We start from the raw sequence: 24,756 nt of genomic DNA, 5'->3' as shown, positions 1-24,756 counted from the left end.
TCAGCTGTCTGTCATCACTAAACCCGGTAAGAACATTTTGTTTTTATTGGTAAAATGACAGCGATCGATTCGTAATAGTCTCTGTCCTATACATCGATTCGTTTGTTAATACATTTAACATGTATAATTTCCACTGTAAAAAGAAAAGGCTTTGTTACTCTTCGGTTTATGGTAAATCAGGGGAGGGGCTTCACATTGGACTGAACCATTCGGTCAACACACCGGGAAGGATTTTGTTGTGACAGCGAAGTATCAACCCGGCGGGGGAGGACGGAAAGGTGAAATACGTTATTTCTCATGTCATGATCCAGCATTTAAATAGATTCTGAATGAGCAAATGTGCGCTTTAATGGTGATAAAGATAAGTATGTCCTCAAACACGTTGGTTTACTGCAGGATATGTTGCTAGAGCTTATTTGGGCGTCCAGGTATCGTTTGAAGCTAACCAGTCTTAGCGCTCTCCGCGATTAACCGAACCAGCAGCCTAGGCAAGTGCTTTCTACGGTTTCCAACTGAAATTAGATTATACTCCTACTTTACATTTGTTAGGGTATCACCAGATCGTTTAGCAAAACACAGCAGTAGCGCTAAATCAGGGGATTAATGCTGGCGTTTAGCTTTTCCTCTTGCACTTGCATCTAGTGTCGTGACTGGCTCTGCTAGGATGCAAGATATCTTTAGTGCTCTGGCCTTAACGGCCTTTACCAGAAATTTGTAATGAATGCGTGTTTTTGATTCATTGTCCGACATATTATAAAGTAATTTGTGCGTAATAACAGGAATGTATTAGGTAATCTTTATTGCTCAAGATGGCAATTACCCAAAATATCTTATACTACAGGGCCACTAAGGCACATACCAATGCTAGAACAGTCAGTGCTATGATTTGCTCTTGACAGCTTTAAGTCAAATATTACAAGCCCAACATTAAAAGCCATAAACACAGCAGTCATACATGATGTCAAACTATCATGTCTGTGAGCATTCATCTTAATCAACATCTAATAATCTAATGGACCTACTTTTAATGATCAGTGAGTACTTATCAATGTTATTTGATGATTATTTTTCAGATCAGTGCTTAGGAGTACCAGCTGGGAGCAAAATGGCCTTCAGTAAGGGCTTTCGAATTTACCACAAACTGGACCCACCCCCCTACAGTGTCATTGTGGAGACCAGAGGCAGAGAAGAATGCTTGATGTTTGAGTCGGGGGCTGTGGCTGTTCTGTGTAAGTCGTTAAGGTTATTGCACTGTAATGATTTAAGGCTTTATTTACAGAACTAAGATATAAACACATTTAATTACAGACACTATAACACAGAGAACTTGCTGTTATTTCTTTCTTTACTGTAACTAGATACATAATTTGTGAATGATGAACAAAAACTCATCTTTATTTGTTTCTGTTTTAGCTGCAGCTGAAAAAGAGGCAATAAAAAACACATATACTAGGATCCAGGATGCATATGGAATTCTGGGGGTCCTTCGATTAAACCTAGGTATGTAATAATGTAAACTGCACAATGTTTTGTTAGTCCTTTCTGTGTTCGTTGTTCTAATCTAAGAGATGTTTTACTACATACTCATAAGCAGCTTTTAGCTGTCCTTTACCTGACCTTGGCATTTCTGTTATCATAATAAGGAAATTATATGATTGTAAAAGATAGGCATAATGTCAACTAAATCCTAAGATAGTTTTTTTGTATTTCATCAGTATTGTGCAAAATAAATGATGTTATTACATAGGTTGTATTAGTTTTAAACCTCTCTCCTGCAGGTGACTCAATGCTCCACAGTCTGGTAGTGGTGTCCGGGTGCAGCTCAGTGGGGAAAGTCCAGGAGTCTGAGGTTTTCCGAGTTACACAAACTGACTTCATTTCCCTTAACAATGACCCTGCCGATGAGGAGCGTATTGCAGAGGTGCGAAAGGTCCTCAATTCAGGACACTTCTACTTCGCCTGGTCTTCCACTGGAGTTAGTATGGACCTGAGCCTCAATGCACACCGCAGAATCCTGGAGGATACCACAGACAACCGCTTCTTCTGGTTGGTGAAAGCCATTTTTTCTTTTACTAGTGAATTGAAATGGTTTTTAAATGCTGACATTTGTCTTTTCTGCTAGGAACCAGTCCCTGCACCTGCATCTTAAGCACTATGGAGTAAACTGTGATGACTGGCTGCTGAGGTTGATGTGTGGGGGAGTGGAAATTAGGACCATTTATGCAGGCCACAAACAGGCCAAGGCCTGTATCTTCTCTCGCCTCAGCTCAGAAAGAGCCGGCACTCGCTTCAATGTGAGAGGAACCAATGATGACGGACAAGTTGCTAACTTTGTAGAAACTGAGCAGGTCAGTTATTTTTTCTGTCACAATAAGTCTGATGGGCTACATTGTCATATGATGGTGCAACAACAGGAAAACAGAGCATTAGTCATTATCTAGGGAAGAAGTGGGGGCTTTTAGTCTCTTTTGAAGTGCACACATGCAAATCTTCATTTGACATCTTCTGCTTTTTTAGTTCTGTTTTGCATTGGTGCATGCATTATCCAGAGAGAGTATAGTGTACTTGGTTAGCAGAATGAAATATCATGGATGGCATTTCGTTTTGACATGTCAGACTATTCCATGGAAGAGTCTATTGGTGCTTCACTTCTCTTTTATTATTTCCTCTTCCTCTTGTTTACCGACACATGTGTGCCTCCAATATTTGATCATAATAGGATTAGATTATTATGTTGTAATATATGTAATGAAGCTAACCGCCCTTTGCACTGTAATATTAATTATTAATACTTATTGTAAATATGTTCTTTATTAGGCTATTTTTCTGGACGACAAAGTGTCATCCTTCATTCAGATTCGTGGGTCCATTCCGCTCTTTTGGGAACAGCCTGGAATTCAGGTAATTGATATGACCTTTTCTACCCAAATCAGTATTGTTTCATCATCTTAATTTTATGATAGATTTGTGAATATTATAACATCCCCTTTAAGATACTGGAGGAAGTGCTGTACATAAAAATTGTAAAAATGTTGTTGTAACATTCTTCCACACTGTGTCTAGAAAAAGTCCATTAAGGGTGTTTGGTTGCAACTGAATGAAAATCGGAACCCTAATGGCCTGGATGAGAACCCCCATCTGGTATAATCGGTTTCAAATCTGCCTTTGCTGGTGTTGGTGCGGCCATACTGTGCTTCTGTGCAATGCAGAGGTCAAACACAAGGCTTTGATTCAAATCATAGTTCTCCATTTGATTTGCGGTAACATCAGTGTCACTCATGATTTAATTTATGATATGAACTAAGACCTCTGAAGTGCATAATAAATAATGTTACTGGCCTGCCTGTGTCCTTGGCCTGACATTGCACAGATTGGTGGATTGGATCAGATGTGGGGGATAGTACTTATAGTTCTAGTGGTTGGTAAAGGCCATTTTTCTGTTTTCCTCAGCTCCCAGAGATCTTTGGTCAGGTGAGAGCCTGGTCTGAAAACATACCCAAACCATCAAATATAAATGAGCCTGATTTAAATCAGTATTTTCTCAAACATTACATGAACAGCATGTAACTTGCCACTGTCTGCCACCTGTTTGTCTTCATGGAAATGCTGTTGCTTGATCTGAAATGTTCCACAGTACAGAATTAAACAGCTCTATCTCCATGGGGACAAGCAGGTGACACCACCAGACCAAGTTACAAGTGAGATTAGTAGAGAGACGACTCGGCTCAAAGTAAGAAGGTACTTTTTTAACAATGAAAACACACACAGAAAGTATGTTGTGCACCTTTTTTAAACATTACATTCAGTATCAGTAACTGGATTCACAAAATAATTATTAGCAGTGGTATTTGGGATTGTTTTCAGACAGAAACGTAGTTCTCCATCTTCAAATCATTGTTCTAGTGCTTAGCCCTTTTTGCTAGTTGTGTCTCTGTAATCTTCTCCTTGCCATTGAACATTTCCCTGAAATTACTACTCAGATGGATAACTTTAGAATTAGCTTTTACATCTTTATTTGTCAAAGTAGTTTTGGTAGTGTATAGCGGGATTGTTAAATTAAACTTGTAGGCCAGCAGTGTAGTGTATTAATGTCATTTTAAAAGACAGTTTCTAAGTTTGGATGAGGTTGTTCCCGAGATCTTGTAGGGTGAAATGTGAGCAGGTTTTGTAAACTGAAGCGATTCTGTTACCATCAGGAAACTATTAAATATGCATAGTATAGAGACCGTCACAACAGTGGAGCAAGTGACAAAATGGCAGCATGGGACAAATTATTGTATGTAGTCTTGCCAAGAACAAGCTTGTTATCATAAAATCACAATAAAACCCAATAAAACACAAAATGCCAATAGAAGATTTGAGAACTACTTAAAGATTGCTTAACAAAAGGCATGTGTAATAATGGGTAGTGAGACAAAGTGAAACAAGCACTGTCATGGTTGAACATGCACAGGTCTACATGATATTTTGAGGCTGTTGTGCAACCACAAAACACAAAAGAAAATACATACACAAATACAAAATCTTGATGTATGAGGTTGTGTGCTGCTGCTTAGTGTCCGATTTTCCTGTTTGCTTGTGCCGTTTTCCTACTTCTTTGATGATTATTACCAATCTGTTCTCAGTTGAGTCTTAATGATTTGTTCCACAGGTTTCTTGCCATCTGCATTGTTTGTTGTTAAGCTGCCCTGTGATTTGTTTTGCAAAATGGACATCGTGACTTGCATGTTTTTTTCTTTTCTGGCTATCTCTGATCACTAGGTCGGTTCTCATCGAGTCAAACTGTCTAGAGGATTTGAGGCGAATGCACCAGCTTTTGAAAGGTACCTTGTAATATTGATTATAGTGCAGTTATGTGAAAACTCAAAACATGTCTTAACTGTCTGTTGTATTTTACAAAATGTCTCACATTAATGGGTAGTTTGACTACTGGCAGTATTTAAGATGGGTATAGGGACCAGGATAACCTTTTGGGCACCCATATCTTCAAGCCCCACCTTGATAACATTGCAAGTGGCTCCATCCTTATCTACTACCAGCTGCCCGGGTGGTGGTATGAGAATATGAGAACGAACATAATAGACAGTCAGCCTTAGGTAAACAGGAGAAGGCTCAGATTATTATCTCATATCTATTTTGATGACATTTAAACAGTGTGAAATGACATATTTAATCAGACTGCACAAACATATTTAGTCTGTTGGAGTTGTTAGTGAGTGTAGATGGAAACACACAGCTGGACATTGCTCCACTTAACATTCTGTAGTTGACAGGAGCCACAAACACACGCAATTGAATAGTAATAATGTTTGTTAATTTTTTTTGCTTCAGCTGTTAAGATTGTTAACATATTAGACTACCATTATTTTTAAAGATGCTGTTAAATGTGAATTTATTTGGATATGTTATAAATTTACTCTAAACAACAAGCTGTCTTTAAGAAGTTTTGATTATACAAATACATTTTGTTTTCACTGAATCCTCTTCACTCTTTCTTGTCACTAGACATTTCACCGCCCTTCGAAGATTATATGGCAAACAGGTCATCATTAACCTGCTAGGGAGCAAAGAAGGGGAGCACATGCTCAGTAAAGCATTTCAGGTGAGTTCAAGAATTTGTTTTATGTTAGCAGTTTCTATGAATTATGATTAGCTAAAATACTTTTGCTTCTTTGTTATTTCTGACAGAGCCATTTGAAAGCCTCTGAGCACGCTTCAGCTGTGAGGATGGTAAATTTTGATTACCATCAGAACGTCCGAGGAGGAAAAGCAGACAAACTACACAGCGTTCTCAAACCACAGCTCACCAAATTTATTGAGGAGTGTGGCTTCTTTTACTACTCGGGCGAGACGGGGATTACCAGGTCAGAATATTTTTATATAGCATTTTTAACTGCTGAGGAGAGGTACTGATTTTTCTACTGACATTTTTTCTTCTCAGGACTCAGAGTGGGACCATGAGAACCAACTGTCTGGATTGTTTGGACAGGACCAACAGTGTCCAGGCTTTCTTTGGTCTTGAGGTAAGAGAAGCCATGGCTATATTAAGCCATATAAAGCCCTATTATTCTTTATTTATTGTTGCACAACACCATGCTATTTAATAAATCATCCACAGGCAACTATGTTTTTACTTGTCTAATTTTCTTAAAACTATACATACTCCTTTTGATTTTTAGATGTTGCCTAAGCAGCTTGAGGAAATGGGTTTGACTGAAAAGCCACAGCTGGTGGCCAGGTTCCAGGAAGTGTTCCGGACCATGTGGTCTCAAAACGGAGATTCTGTCAGTAAAATCTATGCAGGCACTGGAGCGCTGGATGGAAAGGCCAAGGTACACACTGTGACGATGAGTGAAGACCTGCTAGTATGAAAGCCATTTAAATATGCGTTTGTAAATTATACAGAAGCTAGCTGTGCACACTAAACAGTAATTACTTAAAGCTTGTGAGAATATGGTTGAACATGGTGAACACTTGACTATGTTATTATGATTGCTTACTATGATATGATACAGAATAGGGCTGCATTATTTTAGAAAACAGTTGTATTATGGACTACTAACATGTAAGAAGTATGAGATTTTTCTAGGAAAAACTGGACTTTTTTATTTTCCGAGGACATTCCCTTATCAAAATAATTCCAGCTATTGTGATTTGATCTCATGCAGCCCTTAAGGCTGCCACACACTACAGGACAATTTGCCCGATTTTGGCTGTGATTTGCATCTCCCTGAGTTGAGGGAGGTGTGTCTGTTTAAGCACCCAGATCAGGTGAAGTTGCAGATTAGCGATTAAGACTACTTGCTGTGTACTTTATATCAAGCCTTCTGTGCACTAAATATAATGTATTTGAACTATTGCAACACATTTAACAAATAATAACACAGTTTTTGTCTTGCACTCACAGCTTTGTAACCTCAAGATTCTCAAGATTCTCCTTGTGTCTGTGGTGTGCACTCTTTGTTGCATGTGTAAAAATCATTTAAGACTGAAAAATCATGTAGTGTGTGGCGGCCTTTATACAGAATTTTACTCTCTACAGATTCAATTTCAAGTGTAGACTGCAGTTGCACATTTAGTTGTGCATGTAAAGTCTGTGAAGTATATAAGCATATAAATAGCAGCTAGAGGTAGAGTTTTGCATGGAGATATTATGGCCTGTGTGCTCCAGTTTCCTAACCTGTGTGTGCTGTCTCTCTTTGCTCTCTCTGGACATCTGCCCCTGTGGTAAGTGAAAACGTCAGGTGTCATTTTGATTTGCCGCTCTGTGTCTGTGGGATTATTGTTTTGGGTTCAGTTTAAATTGTTCAAAACGCTCAGGGTTCCATACAGCTCTTAATATCATCTTTATGATTTTTTTGCTTGGGATGCTTGGTATTAAGGTTTACACTACATCTATAGTACACCCAAATAAACTGTTTGAGAATATATTACTACTGGAAATGTAGTTAATGTAGTTAAAATAAAATAAATGCTATTTTGGCTGGGATAAATGACACCATATTTGCATTGCAGTGTTGATTTTCTGCTCTGGTTTCAAAAACTTCATGTCATCTTTGATTTCCCATGATTTTATTGTTGCTTCTTTTCATTGGGGAGTTGGTATGTCTTTCGTTCAACATTTCACATAATGTTTTTATTTCAGGCTGGGAAGCTTAAAGATGGTGCCCGCTCAGTTACCAGAACAATTCAGAACAACTTCTTTGACACGTCAAAGCAAGAGGCCATAGACATACTCAGGCTGGGTTCTACTCTTAACAGTGACTTGGCAGACAAGGCGCGAGCACTACTCACAACCTCCAGTCTTTATGGTAATCTTTACTTTTATTAGTTTCATGTAACTTATTTAAAGATTGCAATTTTTTTTTCCACTAACAGCTAAAATGTAGAAGGTTTTAGGTGTCTAATCCTGCTTCAAGTAGGATGGGCTGTGTCCTAGTTAGATTACCCGACACTGATGCTCTGTTTGGCATTATCTGCTCAAACACTGGTTAACCCGCCCTTCTCTCCCTTCTCTCCCCTTTTGCCTACAATCTTAGTCACTGAGCCGGTCTTACAATCAGGTACAGTAACCAGCCAACATAAAGCAATGGGTGTTATCATTTTTATTTCTTTTTTTATGTTTTTTTTTTTCATTGTATCAGTCCCTCCAAATGTGGTTTGACCCTTGCATGTCATCAGCTCCCTAAAATAGTATTTATTTTTATATTTTTGTTTAAACTATTATAAGGTAAGTTAGTTATAATTTGAACATGGTTAAAACGGTCCTACTCTGTGTTTACTTTATGTCTCTTGATTTATGTCTAGAAAAGATCTCATTGCCCTTGTTTAGCATCACCTTCTCTGATTCCCAAGTACTCACACATTGTATCTGGTCATATTATTCATGCTAATCTCTGCTCCACAGCGTCCCCCAGAGTTTTGTTGGGGATGTGTCAAAGCTACCAGAAGTACACCAGGCCAAAGAAGATCAGAGTGTGTGTTGGTACCTGGAATGTGAACGGTGGTAAACAATTTCGTAGCATTGCCTTTCGCAACCAGACTCTCAATGACTGGCTCCTAGATGCTCCCATGAAGGCAGGACTTCCTGACTTCCAGGGTATGCCATTATTTATGTATTTTATAATGTAGTAAAATTTAATCTGTAACAATATGTAAACTGGTGGTTGTCATACTTTTACAACACTTCGCCAAATATCTAGCTATACTGGCACTACTCAAACCTAAAACAAGCAAAAAATGAAGAACAGATATCATTATTAAAAAGGACAAAATAGGTACTTGTTCTAACTTGAAGCTACACTTAAATTTATAATCAGTAATAATTAAATGAGGGCTAATCCAGGTATAAGAACCAGTCAGACTTTAAAGTGAACAACGTCTAAATAGACTTCACAATTCTTTTAGGACCACTGATCTAAAATATATTGAATATGAATGTTTTTTTCCTCTTTACAGACAGCAAGGCAAACCCCATAGACATTTTTGCCATTGGTTTTGAAGAAATGGTTGAACTAAATGCTGGGAACATTGTTAGTGCCAGGTATGTGATGGTACTAAATTCCTGTTTGAGGTAACTGACCTTGAGCTTACGACATACCTTTCCAGGAACTAAACAAAAGACTTTTGGCTTTTCATCACGGTACTATATAACAATACTTATAGTTTAGGTTTTTCAATGGCCCAGACCCAGATGTTGCTAAAAGGTTATATTCAAGCTTTTTGAATTTTTACCTTATTGGTATTTCACAGTTTAGAAATTTAAGTAATAGAACATAGAAAGCTGTGTAACTTTTGGACTGTCTGCTTGTTCACTGAGTTATGAAGCACATCAAATAAGGCTATATTCAGTAGCTGCTGCAAGCTGTAAAGTTGAGGTGCATCTTAGCAACGGGAGTTGTAATGCTGAAATTATCCATTTAGTTTAAGAATAATTTATTCATAATTACCAATTCTATTCTTTTATTATATTTATTCTACTTAACCAAGTTGTAATGCTTTTTGTTTCCCCACCAGTACTACAAATCAAAAACTTTGGGCAGCTGAGTTACAGAAGAATATCTCCCGGGACCATAAATACGTGCTGCTTGCCTCAGAGCAGCTGGTTGGCGTGTGTTTGTTTGTATTCATTCGTCCGCAACATGCCCCTTATATCAGGTACCACAACACGGCATACAGTACTTATTTATTATGCTACAGTGCTCTACTTTCTATAAGAGCCTATTCTATTAGGCATTGCTATGAATTGTGTTTGATTTCCAGGGATGTTGCAGTAGATACTGTAAAAACTGGAATGGGTGGGGCCACAGGTAATAAAGGCGGTGTGGCCATCCGCCTGCTGTTTCACACCACCAGCATCTGCTTCCTCTGCTCCCACTTTGCTGCTGGACAATCACAGGTCAAAGAGAGGAATGATGACTACAATGAAATCTCTCGTAAACTCAGCTTCCCCATGGTACAAAAATGTGATTCAAAGATATGATTTATAATAAGAATACAGTTGCTTAATTAAAGTGTTTATTATTATAACCAGGGCCGGTTGCTGGATTCACATGACTATGTCTTCTGGTGTGGAGACTTCAACTATCGCATTAACCTGCCTAATGAAGAGGTCAAAGAGCTCATCAAACAGCAGAACTGGGATGCTCTGACTGCCGGGGACCAACTGGTTGAACAGAAAACCGCTGGATTGGTGAGCTTAATCTTCACACCACATTTTGGACATAAATGTCTTGATTGTTGTATTTTCTTTTCTCTTTTCCTTTCTCTTTTCTTCAAGAAAAGTATATACAGTGTATTTTTTACTCCAGTACACACTGGACACTTTTATAGTACATTTGTTAATTATTTGCTATCACTAGATCAACACAAACATTACATGTCACCTATAGATTTCAAAATTGTTTGTATATATGTGTTTAATATGATAATGACCAATAATTCTTTCATTATATTTCAGGTTTTCAAAGAATTCATTGAGGGCAAATTGGATTTTGCTCCGACCTATAAGTATGACCTTTTCTCTGAGGACTATGACACCAGTGAGAAGTGTCGCACACCAGCCTGGACTGACCGCATACTGTGGAAGAGAAGAAAATGGAACTTCGACCAAACTGGTGAGAAATACAGTTTAAAATAAAATTTTATATGATCTACTATGTTTGTATAATAACAACAGTTGGTGTTTTGCAGCTGAAGAGATGAATGTAGTGGGAGCAGCATCTGTCGCTGGAGAATGTGAAGATGATCCAAATCAACCCTGGAGCCCTGGTTCTCTCAAATACTACGGCAGAGCAGAGCTGAAGACTTCAGATCATAGGTGACTATTTGTGTATTTATTTGTGTATTTTAGTCCCTGTGTATGGGAAAAAAACTACTGCTATGCCAAATGGCATTTTCTTTTTCCTCAATCAATTCCTTCATCAATCATTTAACATCTTGTGTTCATGAATGTAGGAAATATGTACCTTTTTAAACATCCTTCACTTTAACTACCCCAGCATCCACAAACATAGCATTATTACCACAAAATTGAACCAAATGATCAGTTAAATTACAGTTAAAGTTAAAATGTTATTATTGGCACAGTTCTTACCGAAACTCCCCTTGTTATGTGCTTACCTGCCTGTAGGCCTGTAGTTGCTGTGATAGACGTGAATATCCTGGAGGTGGACCCTGAGGCGAGGCACCAGGTTTACAAAGACGTCATTGCCCTTCAAGGACCACCGGATGGCACAATCCTGGTCTCCCTCTGCTCCTCTGGCCCAGACGACTACTTTGATGATGCTCTCATTGATGAGTTGCTGGACAAGTTTGCTAATTTTGGCGAGGTCATCCTGATCAGGTGAGTCTGACATTTCAGCATTGAAACACTTCCTACATGTTAATAGAAGTCATTGTGATCATGTCATTATTGTTTGTCCTTTTTTAGATTTGTCGAGGAAAAGATGTGGGTGACTTTCCTGGAAGGTTACTCTGCTCTGGCTGCCCTGTCTCTTAGTGCTTCCACTGTAAATAAGTCTATTTCCAATTTATTTATGCATGTGTTGTCCACATGTCTGGCTCCTGTCTTATTCAATGTACCCTGTTGACATTGTAGGTCCTGGATAAAGTGATTGATATTCGTCTCAAAAGTCCAGGTTGGATCAAGAGTCTGGAGGAGGAGATGAGTGTGGAGAGGATCTGTGGTAGTATCCCCACTTCTGCCAGCTCCACTCTGCTTGCCGAGGACACCGACATGGGCGATGATGAGTTTGATATGGAGGGTAAGGGTGGATGGTAAAACTAAATGATAAAAATATAACAAAATGAAAAGTAGTTATTTGAATCTACAGTATGTAACTAGTTCCTAGTTGTCACAAACCCTTACATGAAAGTGAAGACAGTGCTCAGACAATTCTAGAAAATCTTGCTCTTTCTTCCAGGTTTCTTCCAATCAATAAAACACCTAATTAGTTGATGCAGATAGCACACTGCAGTCTGATTTTTGCCTTGAAGAATAAAGGGATTTACTAGAAAGAACATTTCTACCCCAAATCTACCTTTTTGAAGACAGCTTGCGATTGTTAATGATACTACTACTACTGCATGATGTTATTTTTTCTGCATTAATAATGCTTCTGCATTAATGCTACTACTTAATAATAATTCCAGTCCATTGTGTGTACCAGGTGAAGTAGACGAGGAGGTAGAAGAGATTCTGCCCCAGCACTTGCAGCCCGGAGCAGGTGTGGGTCCTGGCTCATCCCCTCTGCCCTCCCCTCGCGGCAGCCCCTGTCCCTCCCCCACTGGAGAGACCGCACCCCCATGCCGACCCAATAGAGGTGCACAGCCCACCAGACCCTCACAAGGTAAATGATTTGTTATCCATATTTGACCCAAGATTTGATAAACTGAACTTAAAATTTGTTCACAACTCATGGGAGCAGACTTGTGTCCACCATCAATACCAAGGAGGTTGTCAGGTATACAATATTGTGTGGTTTAAGCTCTGTTTAGATTAAGAAAGCTTGTTGTGGCTTTTTAGGTTTTTAGAGCCCGACCGATATGGATTTTGCTGTGGCCGATATGAAACCAATATAATGGGAGTTGGCGCTGCCGATATATTTAGTGATGTAAAAATTCACTGTAAATGTTGAATTGTTTAAAAAACTTAGGTTTGGCTCTGGTGGATTTTAAATTGGGTTTATTTAGGCAACATTTATTGTTATTCAGCCTCTTTACATCATATTTACAGACAGTAGGTTGGCTTAATGGCATTTTTGCATCACATTCTAGACACTAGTGATGGGTATTCCAGTTTCTTTTAGAGAACCGGCTCTTTTGGCTCGGCTCACTAAAAGCTGCTGGTTCTTTTGGCTCCCAAGTGGCTCTTCAGATTGTTTTGTTGCAAGCAGGACTAAAGCACGTCTAAAGCAGGACTGAATCAGGACTGAACCAGGTCTAAACCAGGACTGAAAAAGGACTAAACCGGGACTTATTTATTTTATGCTAAACTACAGTCAAATATGCTCGTTTTTTTTTTTTGTTTTTTTTTTTTAATCCTACGTACACGCAAATTTCTCAAAGTTTCGTTTTGAGCCGCTGTCAAACCACGAATCACGCGGCGTGAAGAGAAAAAAAGTGAGAAAAAGAGAAAACACGGCTCCCAATAAGGATCAGGCTCCCGTCGTTCCCTTCAAAGAGCCGGTTCTAAGAGTCATTTCGTTCGCGACGGACCCATAACTAGTAAAGAAAGTAGCGCTATTAGCCTTTAGCCGTAAATACGTGCGCGCCGCAGTAATTAATTATATGCGCAAATGTCATAATTCACACCTCTATTCACAGCTCATTTACATATCAATGCAGGTCCAGTAGCAAATATACGGCCAATATAGTCACTTTAGAACAGACCAATAGAAAACAGTCTGTTTATGTGCGGGAGCTACAGCAGCTAACCCATAACAAATGACAAAAACTAGCTTCAGAGTCGACATATTTCCAACACTCACCGCTCATACAGGCTCCTCCTCACATCACAAATCTGCAATAATAAATGTCCTTTTAATCCAGACTCAAACCTATTGTCCGTAAAAAGAATATAATCTCAGTGTTTGGATCTGTGTCTGCAGGTGTAAACAAACACACGTGAGTGACGCGACTCTGTGGTGTGTTCAGGGACAGTACGACACACACACAGACAAATGACTCCGTAGATAAATAGATGTGGAGCCACATATTAGGACATTTATCTGTCTGTAAATTGGATTAAATAAACAGAATGTAGAGAGTCTAAGCTTTATAACGAGGTATAACATGCCCACGTGAAATATCGGCCCCTATCAGCAAGCATATCGGCCGATAGCCGATATGCCCAAAGTTGCCCATATCAGCCGATAATATCGGCCAACCGATATATCGGTCGGGCTCTAGTGTACATGAGCTGCTTGTTGCTTTGATCATGCACACAAATACGCAAAATGTTGAAGTATTACTATGTTTTGTTAATGCATCAATCAGATGTGGGCCTACCAACCAACAGGAGGCTCTCAGGTAAAGCTGTGTGGTGAGATCTATCTAGAATATATCCTAAGTCAAAGTGGATTGCAGTAGTGTATATAATATTTAAAATATATATTTTTTTGTTAGTTTTTAATATCAACTTCTTGGTTATCATAATTGTGGCTTTTCACTTGTAACTAGGTTATAAACATAAGCAGTAAATTAGAATATCTGTTAATTACGTTTGTGCATTTTGTTATTCAGACGTGGGTCTATCACCAAACAGGAGACTGTCAGGTAAATGCCCCTGTGGTAATTGTTTAGGATATGAGTTGTGTGTGTAGCTCCTGCACATACCGGATAAATGTTAAATACAGTTATTTTTTTTATTGTATAAATGCTTGGAAACAGATTTCAGTCCTTCACTCAGACGCAAGTCAGGTAAATTTGTTTGGAATTGTTTAGTATCACACAGCCAGTATTGGTATAGACTGGCTTTTTGCTTGTTGTGCATTGTTATTTAGTTTTTTTTTGTTTTGTTTTGTTTTTTTGTTCATTGCTGTTATTAATATGGCATTGGGCATTTTAGTGATGCTTTGTAGTAACTAGTGTATTTCTTGCTTAAGATAATATGTAATACTATATATTAGTTCACTGTGTACAGAATCACTTGCTTGGTCTACAATATGAATTTTCAGTATTTGACAAAATATAAAAAAGTAGTTTTACTTTTTATTTCTTATTAAACAAATGTGTTTACTGCACTGTAATGTTTGGAAACATTCATTTCGCAGGCGAATGTCAGGTAAAGTGTGTCAAAAGTAAATGTCTATTTGGTATTATACTTTAGTATGTGTTCAGATATTTTTTGTGTTATTTGTTTGAATCAGTGGAGATTATCTTGGTGAGCTCAGCAGCTTTTATGCCTACATGTCTAAAATCACATTGGGCATATCTGTGGTTAAGTAGTTAACCACAGTTTATAGTGAGTTAGTAGAGTAAATAATTCCCATTGTTGCCTTTGTACTTTCTTTGTTTGAAGTGCTAGTTACATAGAAACATTATGTATCCAAAAGAATATTTATTCAGTTGTTTTTGCAATGTTTGGAAGCAGATGTAAGCTCCTCAGTACGCAGGCGCAGACGGTCAAGTACAGGTAAAATGCACTGTGTGGTGCATCAATCAAATGCATATCCTGAATATGCATTATTAGAGTTTGATTGACTGTGTGGTTTGATTGGATCAACTACAGCTTTTTTTAATTGGGTGGATTTTTGCACATTTAAATTATAAATGTCTCATGTCTATATTATGTCTAATTCTTGTTGATACCTGTGCATTTGTTGTTAGGTCCTCCTGTTGACTTCCAGCCTGGGGCACCTACCGCTGGCACTCTGGAGCCCAAACGCCCCCCTCCACCACGCCCCAATGCCCCTCCTGCTCGACCCGCACCCCCTCAGCGTCCGCCTCCTCCTTCAGGTACAACACTCAACAGCACTGACTTAGACAAGGGGGTGAAGGGAAGGTTTTCTCCCCTTGACCCCTTCACTCTTTCAGAATGTTTGAACGCTGGCTCTGTAAAGGAGATCTATATTACATAGTATAAAATTGTCTGTACCGCACTATGAAGTAAATTAGATTGGAATGTTTGGTGTTTGACAAGTGTTTGATTTTTAATTGGTCAACTGTTTGATTTCAAGACTCTGGTGTGTCGGTCAGCCCACCTCTTGATATGAAAGGCAGTGAAGGTAACAGCTCAAGTCACCACCATCAGAAATCTGTAGATTAAAAAAGTATCAATGTTGTTTTGATATTGATGGTGGAATGTAGACTGTGACCATTGTCTGGTTTTAAGGTAAATTTGAAATGGGGTTGGAATAATCTGGTTGGCAACACACAACCAATTATTCTTCAAATATTCTAATGGTAGAATACTAGTATGTGTGCAAGATAAAATGGGATATCCTTATAGCTGAACCTGTAGTCTATGAGAATATGCTGCTCCTTGCTGGTAGTATTGGACTATTGTGAATAATAATCTGGTTTGCGCTGGTTTTATTTGTGCTGCAAAGGAGCCAAAAGCCCTTCTCTTCAACGCCCTGACGCTGCTGCCGGTGAGTGGCAATATATGCTTGACAAATTTGAGAATCTCGTGTTTAGATAATTATGAAATGTATCTGACTGCTTTTCATTTGTCTAGAGGCAAAAGAGGCATCGGAATAATATCTGGCATGATGCTAAGAAAACATGTCTAGATGACACTGGGGGGACTGAATATTGCTTGTATCCCTGATGTCATTCTACTTGTATTGGTCACAGTGCAGTTACAAATGATTTGAAGACACCTTTTTTAGGTTTTAAGGCTCAGAAAGTGAAAAGTAGTGTTTGAAAGCCATGTTGTAAACATTTCCAGACATGGACATCACAAGTACTACTCCCTTCTGCTGAGGAATTGCAGGGTTATCATTAATAATGAGGACTGCCAAAAATGTCTGTTTCTCATCTGGGCATTGGTCCAGTTTGTGGATTATGTAAAAGTTATTCTTCAGGCCTGCTTTATTTTACTTTGATTCACTTTTCTTGGCATTGTGGTTTTAGTAGGGGGCATTACATACAAATTACGCATTTATAGCTGCTTTTTTATCATAAATCTTTCAGGAAGAGGACAGACAGCAGCAGGAGCACCTGGGCCCTCCAGACCTGTGAGTCTGAATGATTGTATTTACATTGGATTTAAATTATTACTGAAACAAGTCAAATACATTTCTACTCCCCTCTCTTCAGAATATCCCTCCGCGTGCTGGGGTGATCAGTATGCCTCCACAGTCTCGACCTCCCCCTCCCTCCCATCCAGGAGCTCCCAGACCCATCCCAGAGGTTCATCCTGGGGCACCACGGCCAATTCCAGACACTCACCCTGGAGCACCAAGACCTGTGCCCACTGCCCAGGCCAAACAGCCTGATCTGCCCCCAGGTAAGAGGATATTTGTAAAAGGTTATTTATGGACATTTGCAAAGTAATTCTGATTATTTGCCATATGAGAAAGAGCTAGGCCATAATTGACATGTGCAAAATTGATATTTTTACCTCTCAGCTGAGAATAGACATATTTCAGTATAGTCAGTTATTTGTCCATCTGCATTTTTACCTAGTCTGCACCTTTGAGGAAATCAAATCAAACTGTTTATGAACTGATTTTCATACAAAATATAACACCAAGTGGTTTACAGTCATTAAAAACAATACCACAGAAGGGGGAAGCTCATTTCTGCAGATTTTACTCGCACAAGCCTATATTTAAATCTCTGGCACAAAGGGCAATGTAAAAGACCTACTAATTTAATTTCTCATCATTGACAGGTCCTCCGTCGAGTGGCCCTCCCCCATTAGGACCCTCAGGACCTCCTCTTTCTGGGCCTGTTGCTCCAGCGAGACCCTCAGCTGCCTCCTCCATGCCTGCCCCCATGCAGCCTCAGCCCAGTGCCCCTGCACCTCAGCTGCCCCCGCCCATGCAGCCCTCACTCCCCACTCCACTGCAGCCTCAACAAGCTGCCCCACCTGCTGCTACTGCCCCTGCTCAAGCAGGACCGCCACAAGCCCTGGCCTCCCCCAAACCTCCCCCACGGTCTCGGTCTCACCACGCCCTGCCACCGGACGCCTCCAAGTCCGACTCAGCCTCTGCTTCACAGGTGTGTTTCTATGAAATTATATCATTAGCAAATAAGACAGTAAAATCAGGTTGTATATTGTCAGATATTCCTATTATAGTCCTATTATATTTGATAAAATTCTAACCAATATTCTAAACAATAAGGTTAAGAAATTTTTTAACCTCTGCATATTCAAGCTTGTGCTTAAACACTGCCTCTTGTTTTGCTGCTGCTTTATTGTAGTGTGTCTTTCTTCCTGCTTTTGTCTTTCTAAAACATGTGTCTCTTTCTCACAAGCCGGAGAAGCCCTCAGGGTGACAGGTACTTGACATTAACTCCTTTCATCGTCAGTAGATCCTCTGCCCTCTGGTCCAATGTTATGACCACACATTCCCTCCTTTCAGTTTGTTTTTCTTCCTTTTCAAATTTTTCTTTAAATTTTCTTTAATTTAAACTGTATTGTTTGATCACTGCAAGCCTGCATTACTTTGTGTTTTGAGTATTGCAGGCTCTCACAACATAGTAACAGTTTTTGGCATTGTAATGTTGTTTGTCAACATCGGTCCTTTCATATTGGCTTATTAGGTATGAGCACATATGACATGACATTTTTCTCGGTTTTTATTTTGACATGTGTCATTGGTATGATTTTTGAATTAGCATTTGTAACTGTATGACCATACCTCGTGGAGATTCAAATGCTAGTCTTTTGGGTAAATACAACTTGCTTGTAGAGCCTATTGAAATGTATTTAGTGATGCTTATTTAGATTTTGTTACTTAACAGTCATTACAAAATCTCCTCTAGGTATTATCCCTGTAGTAGCTAAAGTTGCCCATCGTTGTGAAGTGAATGAGCATTTTTGACCTTTTCTTTTTAGACCAATGGACTGAATGGAATCCAAAGAGAAGCACAATGGAAGCCCGACCCCTTTGAAGCCCTCACATCTGACTTCCTCTCCTCTTCCTCCTCTTCCTCAAAATGGCAGAACACACAGTCCCTGACGCGGGGCTCCTCTCTACACTGTCCCCCACCAGTCCCCTCCTCTGCCTCCACCTCAAACACTCTCCCCTCGTCGTTCTCCCTTCAGTCTTCAGCCTTCAGTGACCAGTTTGAGTCCTCCTCCTCTTCGTCTTCTCTATCCACTCCCTCTCCCTTCACCTCTGTGTTGCTGCCTCCTCCTCCTCCAGTCCCATCACGGAGTCGCTCACAGGAGACCCTACGTGCATCTCCTGGTCCTTTCCCCGCCGACCTGCTACCGGCGCGACCCAGTAGCACGAACCCCTTCACGGGTCCCCTAGTCCAGCAACATGAACCACGTCGATCCTTAACTCCCGATTTTAGTGTCCAGCAACATGCAAATCTTCACAGGACAATGTCTGCCTTTACCCAACCGCTTGTCCCTACTCCTGCAGCAGCTCCACAGTTACAAAAATCTGCTTCCTTATTTGGATCGCCGTTAAATCCAACTCCTGCTACATTATTTCCACTCGATTCTACACCGCTTGCCCCTAGCCTGCCTGTAGCTCCTCCCTCCTCGCTCCCTCCTCCTCTTGCACCCTCTTGCCAGTCGCAGCCATCCATCGCCGCAAAACCAAACAAGCAGTGGGTCACATTTGATGATGATTCAGCATTTTCAACAAAAATGGCACCTCAAGCTCCTGTGTTCCCCACAAGCTTGCAGACTGAACCTCCGTCTCGTTCGGTTTTTAGCTCAGAACCCGACTGGTTAACTTCGACTCCTTCAGTATTCCCAAATCTTCCGCCTCCTATCCCGACCAGAACTACAGCCAGTGTCCCAAAGCTCCCTGATGGAGCCCTTGACGGCCTTTTCTTCTCACAGGAGCCCACAGAGCGATAGGTCCGGTATCAAATAAAGGGCATATGCAGATTATAATATGTATAGATCTATTATCATGTGTATATGTGTGTGTTTATGTAAAAAAGAGACGGTATTTAATTTAGTATATCATGTTATTACTCATGAAAAAAGGGTTTCAGTATCACACTAACAACTAAATGTTTCAAACATAGCTGCTCATTCCACAACATATGCATATATTTACCACAAATAATTTTAATGTTTAATTTTTCAGCAGCAAACTTGTGCCTGTGTCTGCAGTATATTAATTATCTATATGCACACATCAACTGTGCAATATCAGCACTGCATTCAGTGTTTGGTATCGTATTTATTTGACCCAGTTTATTGCTGACAGGCATTCACAAACATGCAGACATTATTATGGATTTTGTGAGTTTGCGCTGCAGCTTTTCATATACTGTACATTTACTGTTGCTGCTTTCTGTGATGTGTTTTATTTGTTTGTGACCAAAAATGTTAGGCTTACTTTTATCATGAATGTAATTTAGTGCGCACTGGGTTTTGTTCTTTGCTCCTAGCTGATGCTGCACTGAGCAACAGCAATGAGTCAGTTTACTGCCGCCAGACTAAACGTTATCTCTACATAAAGAATCTATCAATAGGCTGTTATGCTTCGCTAAATATATTTTGTAGCTCTATATTAAAAAGTGATACATAGTGATTTTATGTATAAAAATCTTTTCAATATGGAAACTAAATGCGTGTTTATGTAACAGGAATGCACTAATGCCATATCCTACTTATTATTGTAGATAGCCGTGATACAGAGAATTGACTGAGAGGATTTTCAATGTTGCGATCCTGCGTTTGATCCAAAGCAGCGTACAATACTAATGTAAACAGAGAGTGAGCGCTATGGGCATGTGTGTGCACCTGCTGTTAGATGGTGATGGGCATGTCACCTCCACAGAACTGCAGTAATGAGAGGTTTTATTTTATTTCATGTAAAAATATATTTTATTTTTTAAAACGCGTCTCTATGGAATTGTATTGACACTGTGGTATTAAATAGCGTGTTGTGTTTGAGGTCCTTCTAGTTCGTACATTGGAGTATGCTGTACTCGGCTGTGAGTGTGTGCAGAAATGGCAGTGAATTTGAGAGGATTCTTTCCCTCAGGAAGTTGTTGTGTTTATATGCGTAAATGCTCACACTTTCAGAAACGTCAAACTGTATTCAGTCCCAGTAGTATGTCACATATCTGTGCAGGAGAGGGCATCACTGTATGCAGATGTGTTAATATTATCAAACAAAGGACCTTTGTTTCAAATAGCAGTCATTCAAATGGATTATATCATAACTATTTTTTCCCTAAGACAGCTAATTAATTAACTATTTGACTGATAGGATTTCCCCAGACATAATTTTCTGTTGATTTCTGTATATGTAGTGTCCTTGGCCTATTTTTCAAATGTGATTTCAATTGCAGTGTGTTGAGTGTCCTCTCCTCTGTGTTTGGATCCACTTGTTCAGCTGCTATAATAATTGTTACTAAACCTTTGACCAGGTCGTATCAGGGTGGCATGTTAGTATTTTCTCTATTTACAAAATCACAGTGAGGAACCTGACAGTGATAAATAAGCAATAGTTTTACAAAAGGGTGAGTGAGTGATTCTATAACTGGTCTGCTTGTGTGATCAGGGGGCATTTTCTTTAATAAATTACACATCTGAAACTGAGAACAATATATGATCTATGAACGGACCTGCTAAAGTAACACTTTTGCGCTTTGTTAAAATGATTGTAAAATAAAGACAATAATCTAAAATCACGCACTCAAAACATATGTAAGCAGAAGTATATTGTTGCCTTCGCTTACATGCACACTTCAGTCTTGTCTCCCATCCATTGTGTATTCACTGTGTGCAGTAGGTACAGTATTTGCATTAACTTAGATGACAAGCCAGCGCTTTGTGTCATATTCCAAATGTTTTTTAAGGAAACATTGCTCCCTGTGTACGATTGGTGTCTCCTCTTACAACTATAATCCATAGTAAATAAGTCTGTGTTGTTGAACATATTCTGTATGTATTCCAGTGAAATGTGGAGCTGTAATTCATGTTAATATCAAGGTTCTATATTTTATGTGCAAAGCTGATTGCACATTATGTATGAAGCAGTTTGTGTTGTATGTATGCAAAATAAATGTATGTTTACCTGAACAGTGGAGTTTTTTTTTGTTTTTTTTAAGATAGCTTTTATAAATTGTATCTCTCGACCTGATCAATTTAACAACCAGCAGGTATAACTTATATGTAACTGTGTAGTTCTCGTTTTGACCTCCCGATGGCACTACTGGGCCCATACAAGCTTGTACGGGAACACGAGATCTCTGTGGTACGAGGAAGCAAAACATTAGTAGCTCTGGCTAGCCACTGTGATGTTATTTAGAAATAGTTTAAAAGGTAGATTTGGTTATTTTAAGCATATTTAAAGTAAGCCACGTCTGTTGTTCTATTGAGAGCCCTGTGGTCCGTAAACTGAAGTTGACGCCGTCGTTGTTTTCTTTATCCAGTGGTTCATAGCAATAGCAGTTAGCATGTGATGTTTTCTGGAAGTATCTACAGCAGCCACTTCTGTTGCCATGGTTACACCGCGTCCCAAACTTTGAATGGTCAGCCTCGCGTTTTACCCCACCGTTCTTCTTGATCCTGTAAAGTTTTTTTTCCAGCTTCCAGGAGGTGAAGGGGGAACAGAAGACAGCAAAATGGTGCAGTTGCATGTGAAAAGAGGAGACGAAAGCCAGTTTTTGTTCAACACTTCTGTGGACGCGCCTCTGGAGACCGTAATCCAGCAAGTTACTTCTATTTACAATGGGAGGCTCAAGGTGAAGAGAATATGTGCAGGTGAATATGATACCCACATGGTATGTAGTGGATTGTTTGGCTTGGCTTTGCATCAGAAATTATACCTAGATCAGTCTCGACATAACTGAAAATACTGCATAAATCAATAATCATTTTAACCAAACCTTCACCTGAACTGGGATAGCCAGAGAAGACCCCAAACAAGAATAAATTGGCTATATAAGTCAACACTACCAGAGACATTCACATGATCATCATAATCAATACCACTGCTGTACATATATTGCTTTGGTTTGTCGCTTTGATAAAACTTATGTTATCTTTCTACAGAAATTGCAGAACTGGCAGATCATGGCATCACTTTACCACCAAACATGCAGGGCCTAACAGAGGATCAAATTGTGGAGCTGAAGCTCATTGATGAATGGGAAGAGAAGTGTGTTCCTAGTGGCGGTCCAGTGCTGAGGCAGGATGAGATAGGAAAGAGGAATGGACAAGGTAAGCCTTTGTTTAATATGCAATACATGCATGCTCACTGAGCATATGTGGTGTCACAGTGCATCACAGTAGTGCATTTACTTTTTTATGGTAAAAGCTCATTTGTGAAAAAAAAAATATTATTAATAATCATTCATATGTACATATTTTTATTTAATAGCTCCAAATGAGAAAATGAAAGAGGTTTTGATGAAAACAGTAGATGAAGCAAAAATGCTAATTTCAAAGGTAATGTATTATTTACACAGTAGCATGTATTTGTTAATAGTCTAACCTCTTAAATAGATGAGCATTTGTTCTGTCACAGAAACAAGTCCAGGCTAATGTGTGTGTCACTATGGACATGGTGAAAGAGGCTCTCGACCAGCTGAGAGGAGCTGTGATGATTGTTTATCCCATGGGCCTGCCTCCACATGACCCCATCCGGATGGAGATGGAGGACCGAGAAGACCTTTCGGGAACACAGGTCAATAATTTTACTTGACAAACAATTATACACGGACATCCTTACTCAGTGATGATCTTTTATTGATTGAGCCATGCTCATGATGGGATAGAAACCCGTTATCTTACAGATTCCTTTAGCTTGAGGTTAATATCTTTTGCACAAAATTGCAGAATCATCAAAAATTGATTGAATCCTATTATCTTAGTTAATAGTTCTCCAACAGACTAACAATAAATCAATAATCTTTTCCTGAGAAGCAGATATTTCTCCTTTTCCATAGCATTGTCTGTGTATTTTAAAATAATGTGCTTTATACCATTTAAAAACAAATATTACTTTGCATATTACCATAAATATCAATTTAGTGTAAGTTACTGTAATTTTTGTTCATTACCTTGCGTTATCTACTGTGATGCACTACACTTAAAGGCGTCTCTTCAAGTTGTTCCTGAGGAGGACTGTCAGCTGTGGTGGGCTGCTAAAGAGATGCAGAGAGGGAAAAAGCTCCAGGACTACATAGGCAAGAACGAGAAGACAAAAATTTTGGTAAAAATTCAGAAGGTTAGAAACATCCCAATTTTTATGTTTCAATACTATGCACTATGTTGAATTTTGTTATGAATGCACTTGTTGTCCCATGTAGAAAGGCCAGGGGGCACCAGCAAGGGAGCCATTGATCACTGAGGAACAGCACAAACAGATGGTGATGCACTACCACAGGAGACAAGAGGAACTCAAGGTAGGGGACAGATACTGATAGTTGTTTTGTTTTTGCAACATTTTACAATCCCCCACAAATAGTTTTCCTAAATAAGATTATTCTTTGTGTGTGTTTTCATAGAAACTGGAGGAGGCCGATGACGACAGCTACCTGGACTCTGATTGGTCAGATAGACAGGCTCTCAAAAGACAGTTTCAAGGCTTAACCAACATCAAATGGGGACCAAGATGAAGTCTAAAACTGGTACATGTGGCATGCCTCCAAACTGCTGCTCTGACTGTTCTGACTATTAGGTCTTACCACTGAGCCATGCAAGTTAGAATGGCTTTAATACAGACTTGTTCCTCTTTTTTAGTTGATCTTATAATAATAAAAGTAAAACATCAGATATGTTATTAGAAAGTAAATGCAATATTCGTTCCTAAAACTGGTATCCATTGTTACTTTTTATATTGTTTTAAAGCCAGTAGATATTTTTCATATCCTTTCTTATGGCCACCTGGGGTTCACTGGGTTCAGGATTTCCCTCTCACATGTGGACGTAAAAAGTGAGAAGTGGATAACCATTTTCCACTTTCAGTATTGGTGCCCAGCTAATGGAAATCCACTCTCACATTTGCTCATAACACATACATTGGTTTGCATATACATTATTATTCAATAAAATATCACTTAAAAGAGTGAGAATCTGTCCTGTCATTGATTATGTTGCACCAAATTTGTGCATTTTACTTCATTACATACAATACTACAACAGTGCATCCAGTG

General features: G+C 39.2%; 2 protein-coding genes across 6 annotated transcripts; both read left to right on the top strand.

Annotated features, from left to right (window-relative positions):
- Positions 1-47: 47 nt before the first annotated feature.
- On the top strand, positions 48-21,676 carry synj1 (synaptojanin 1). Of its 5 annotated transcripts, XM_055148789.1 has the most exons (31): positions 48-278; positions 1,074-1,229; positions 1,414-1,500; positions 1,779-2,046; positions 2,123-2,348; positions 2,818-2,901; positions 3,451-3,471; positions 4,762-4,823; positions 5,506-5,602; positions 5,689-5,864; positions 5,942-6,023; positions 6,180-6,332; positions 7,646-7,811; positions 8,040-8,063; positions 8,408-8,599; positions 8,959-9,043; positions 9,517-9,657; positions 9,763-9,955; positions 10,034-10,192; positions 10,460-10,616; positions 10,693-10,819; positions 11,132-11,344; positions 11,432-11,510; positions 11,600-11,765; positions 12,171-12,350; positions 15,331-15,459; positions 16,053-16,094; positions 16,639-16,682; positions 16,765-16,954; positions 17,342-17,670; positions 18,512-21,676. In XM_055148789.1, the coding sequence occupies exons 2-31, from the start codon at positions 1,106-1,108 to the stop codon at positions 19,490-19,492; spliced, it is 4,977 nt and encodes a 1,658-aa protein (XP_055004764.1). In that variant the 5' UTR covers positions 48-278; positions 1,074-1,105; the 3' UTR covers positions 19,493-21,676. The 5 variants fall into 5 exon arrangements, with proteins under 5 accessions (XP_055004764.1, XP_055004765.1, XP_055004767.1 ...); XM_055148790.1 differs by lacking the exon at positions 3,451-3,471 and having other exon boundaries at positions 49-278; XM_055148792.1 differs by lacking the exon at positions 8,040-8,063 and having other exon boundaries at positions 49-278.
- Positions 21,677-21,800: 124 nt separating this feature from the next.
- cfap298 (cilia and flagella associated protein 298) lies at positions 21,801-24,675 on the top strand. Its single transcript, XM_020922864.2, has 7 exons — positions 21,801-22,360; positions 22,652-22,819; positions 22,980-23,047; positions 23,127-23,285; positions 23,697-23,828; positions 23,911-24,006; positions 24,109-24,675. The coding sequence occupies exons 1-7, from the start codon at positions 22,126-22,128 to the stop codon at positions 24,217-24,219; spliced, it is 969 nt and encodes a 322-aa protein (XP_020778523.2). The 5' UTR covers positions 21,801-22,125; the 3' UTR covers positions 24,220-24,675.
- Positions 24,676-24,756: the final 81 nt, after the last annotated feature.

This window comes from Boleophthalmus pectinirostris, unplaced genomic scaffold (assembly GCF_026225935.1).
Source record: "Boleophthalmus pectinirostris isolate CB_2022bp ecotype Guang Dong unplaced genomic scaffold, ASM2622593v1 HiC_scaffold_12, whole genome shotgun sequence".
Taxonomy (NCBI): domain Eukaryota; kingdom Metazoa; phylum Chordata; class Actinopteri; order Gobiiformes; family Gobiidae; genus Boleophthalmus; species Boleophthalmus pectinirostris.
This window is presented reverse-complemented; position numbering and strand designations above follow the sequence as displayed.

Excerpts from the sequence above, each read along its gene's own strand:
- cfap298 (XM_020922864.2), top strand. The coding sequence starts at position 22,126 with ATGGTCAGCCTCGCGTTTTACCCCACCGTTCTTCTTGATCCTGTAAAG. Across the intron at positions 22,820-22,979 it reads AGGAAAGAGGAATGGACAAG|CTCCAAATGAGAAAATGAAA; the intron begins GTAAGCCTTTGT and ends TTTATTTAATAG. Across the intron at positions 23,829-23,910 it reads TTTTGGTAAAAATTCAGAAG|AAAGGCCAGGGGGCACCAGC; the intron begins GTTAGAAACATC and ends TGTCCCATGTAG.
- synj1 (XM_055148789.1), top strand. The coding sequence starts at position 1,106 with ATGGCCTTCAGTAAGGGCTTTCGAATTTACCACAAACTGGACCCACCC. Across the intron at positions 10,193-10,459 it reads AACAGAAAACCGCTGGATTG|GTTTTCAAAGAATTCATTGA; the intron begins GTGAGCTTAATC and ends ATTATATTTCAG. Across the intron at positions 12,351-15,330 it reads GCCCACCAGACCCTCACAAG|GTCCTCCTGTTGACTTCCAG; the intron begins GTAAATGATTTG and ends ATTTGTTGTTAG.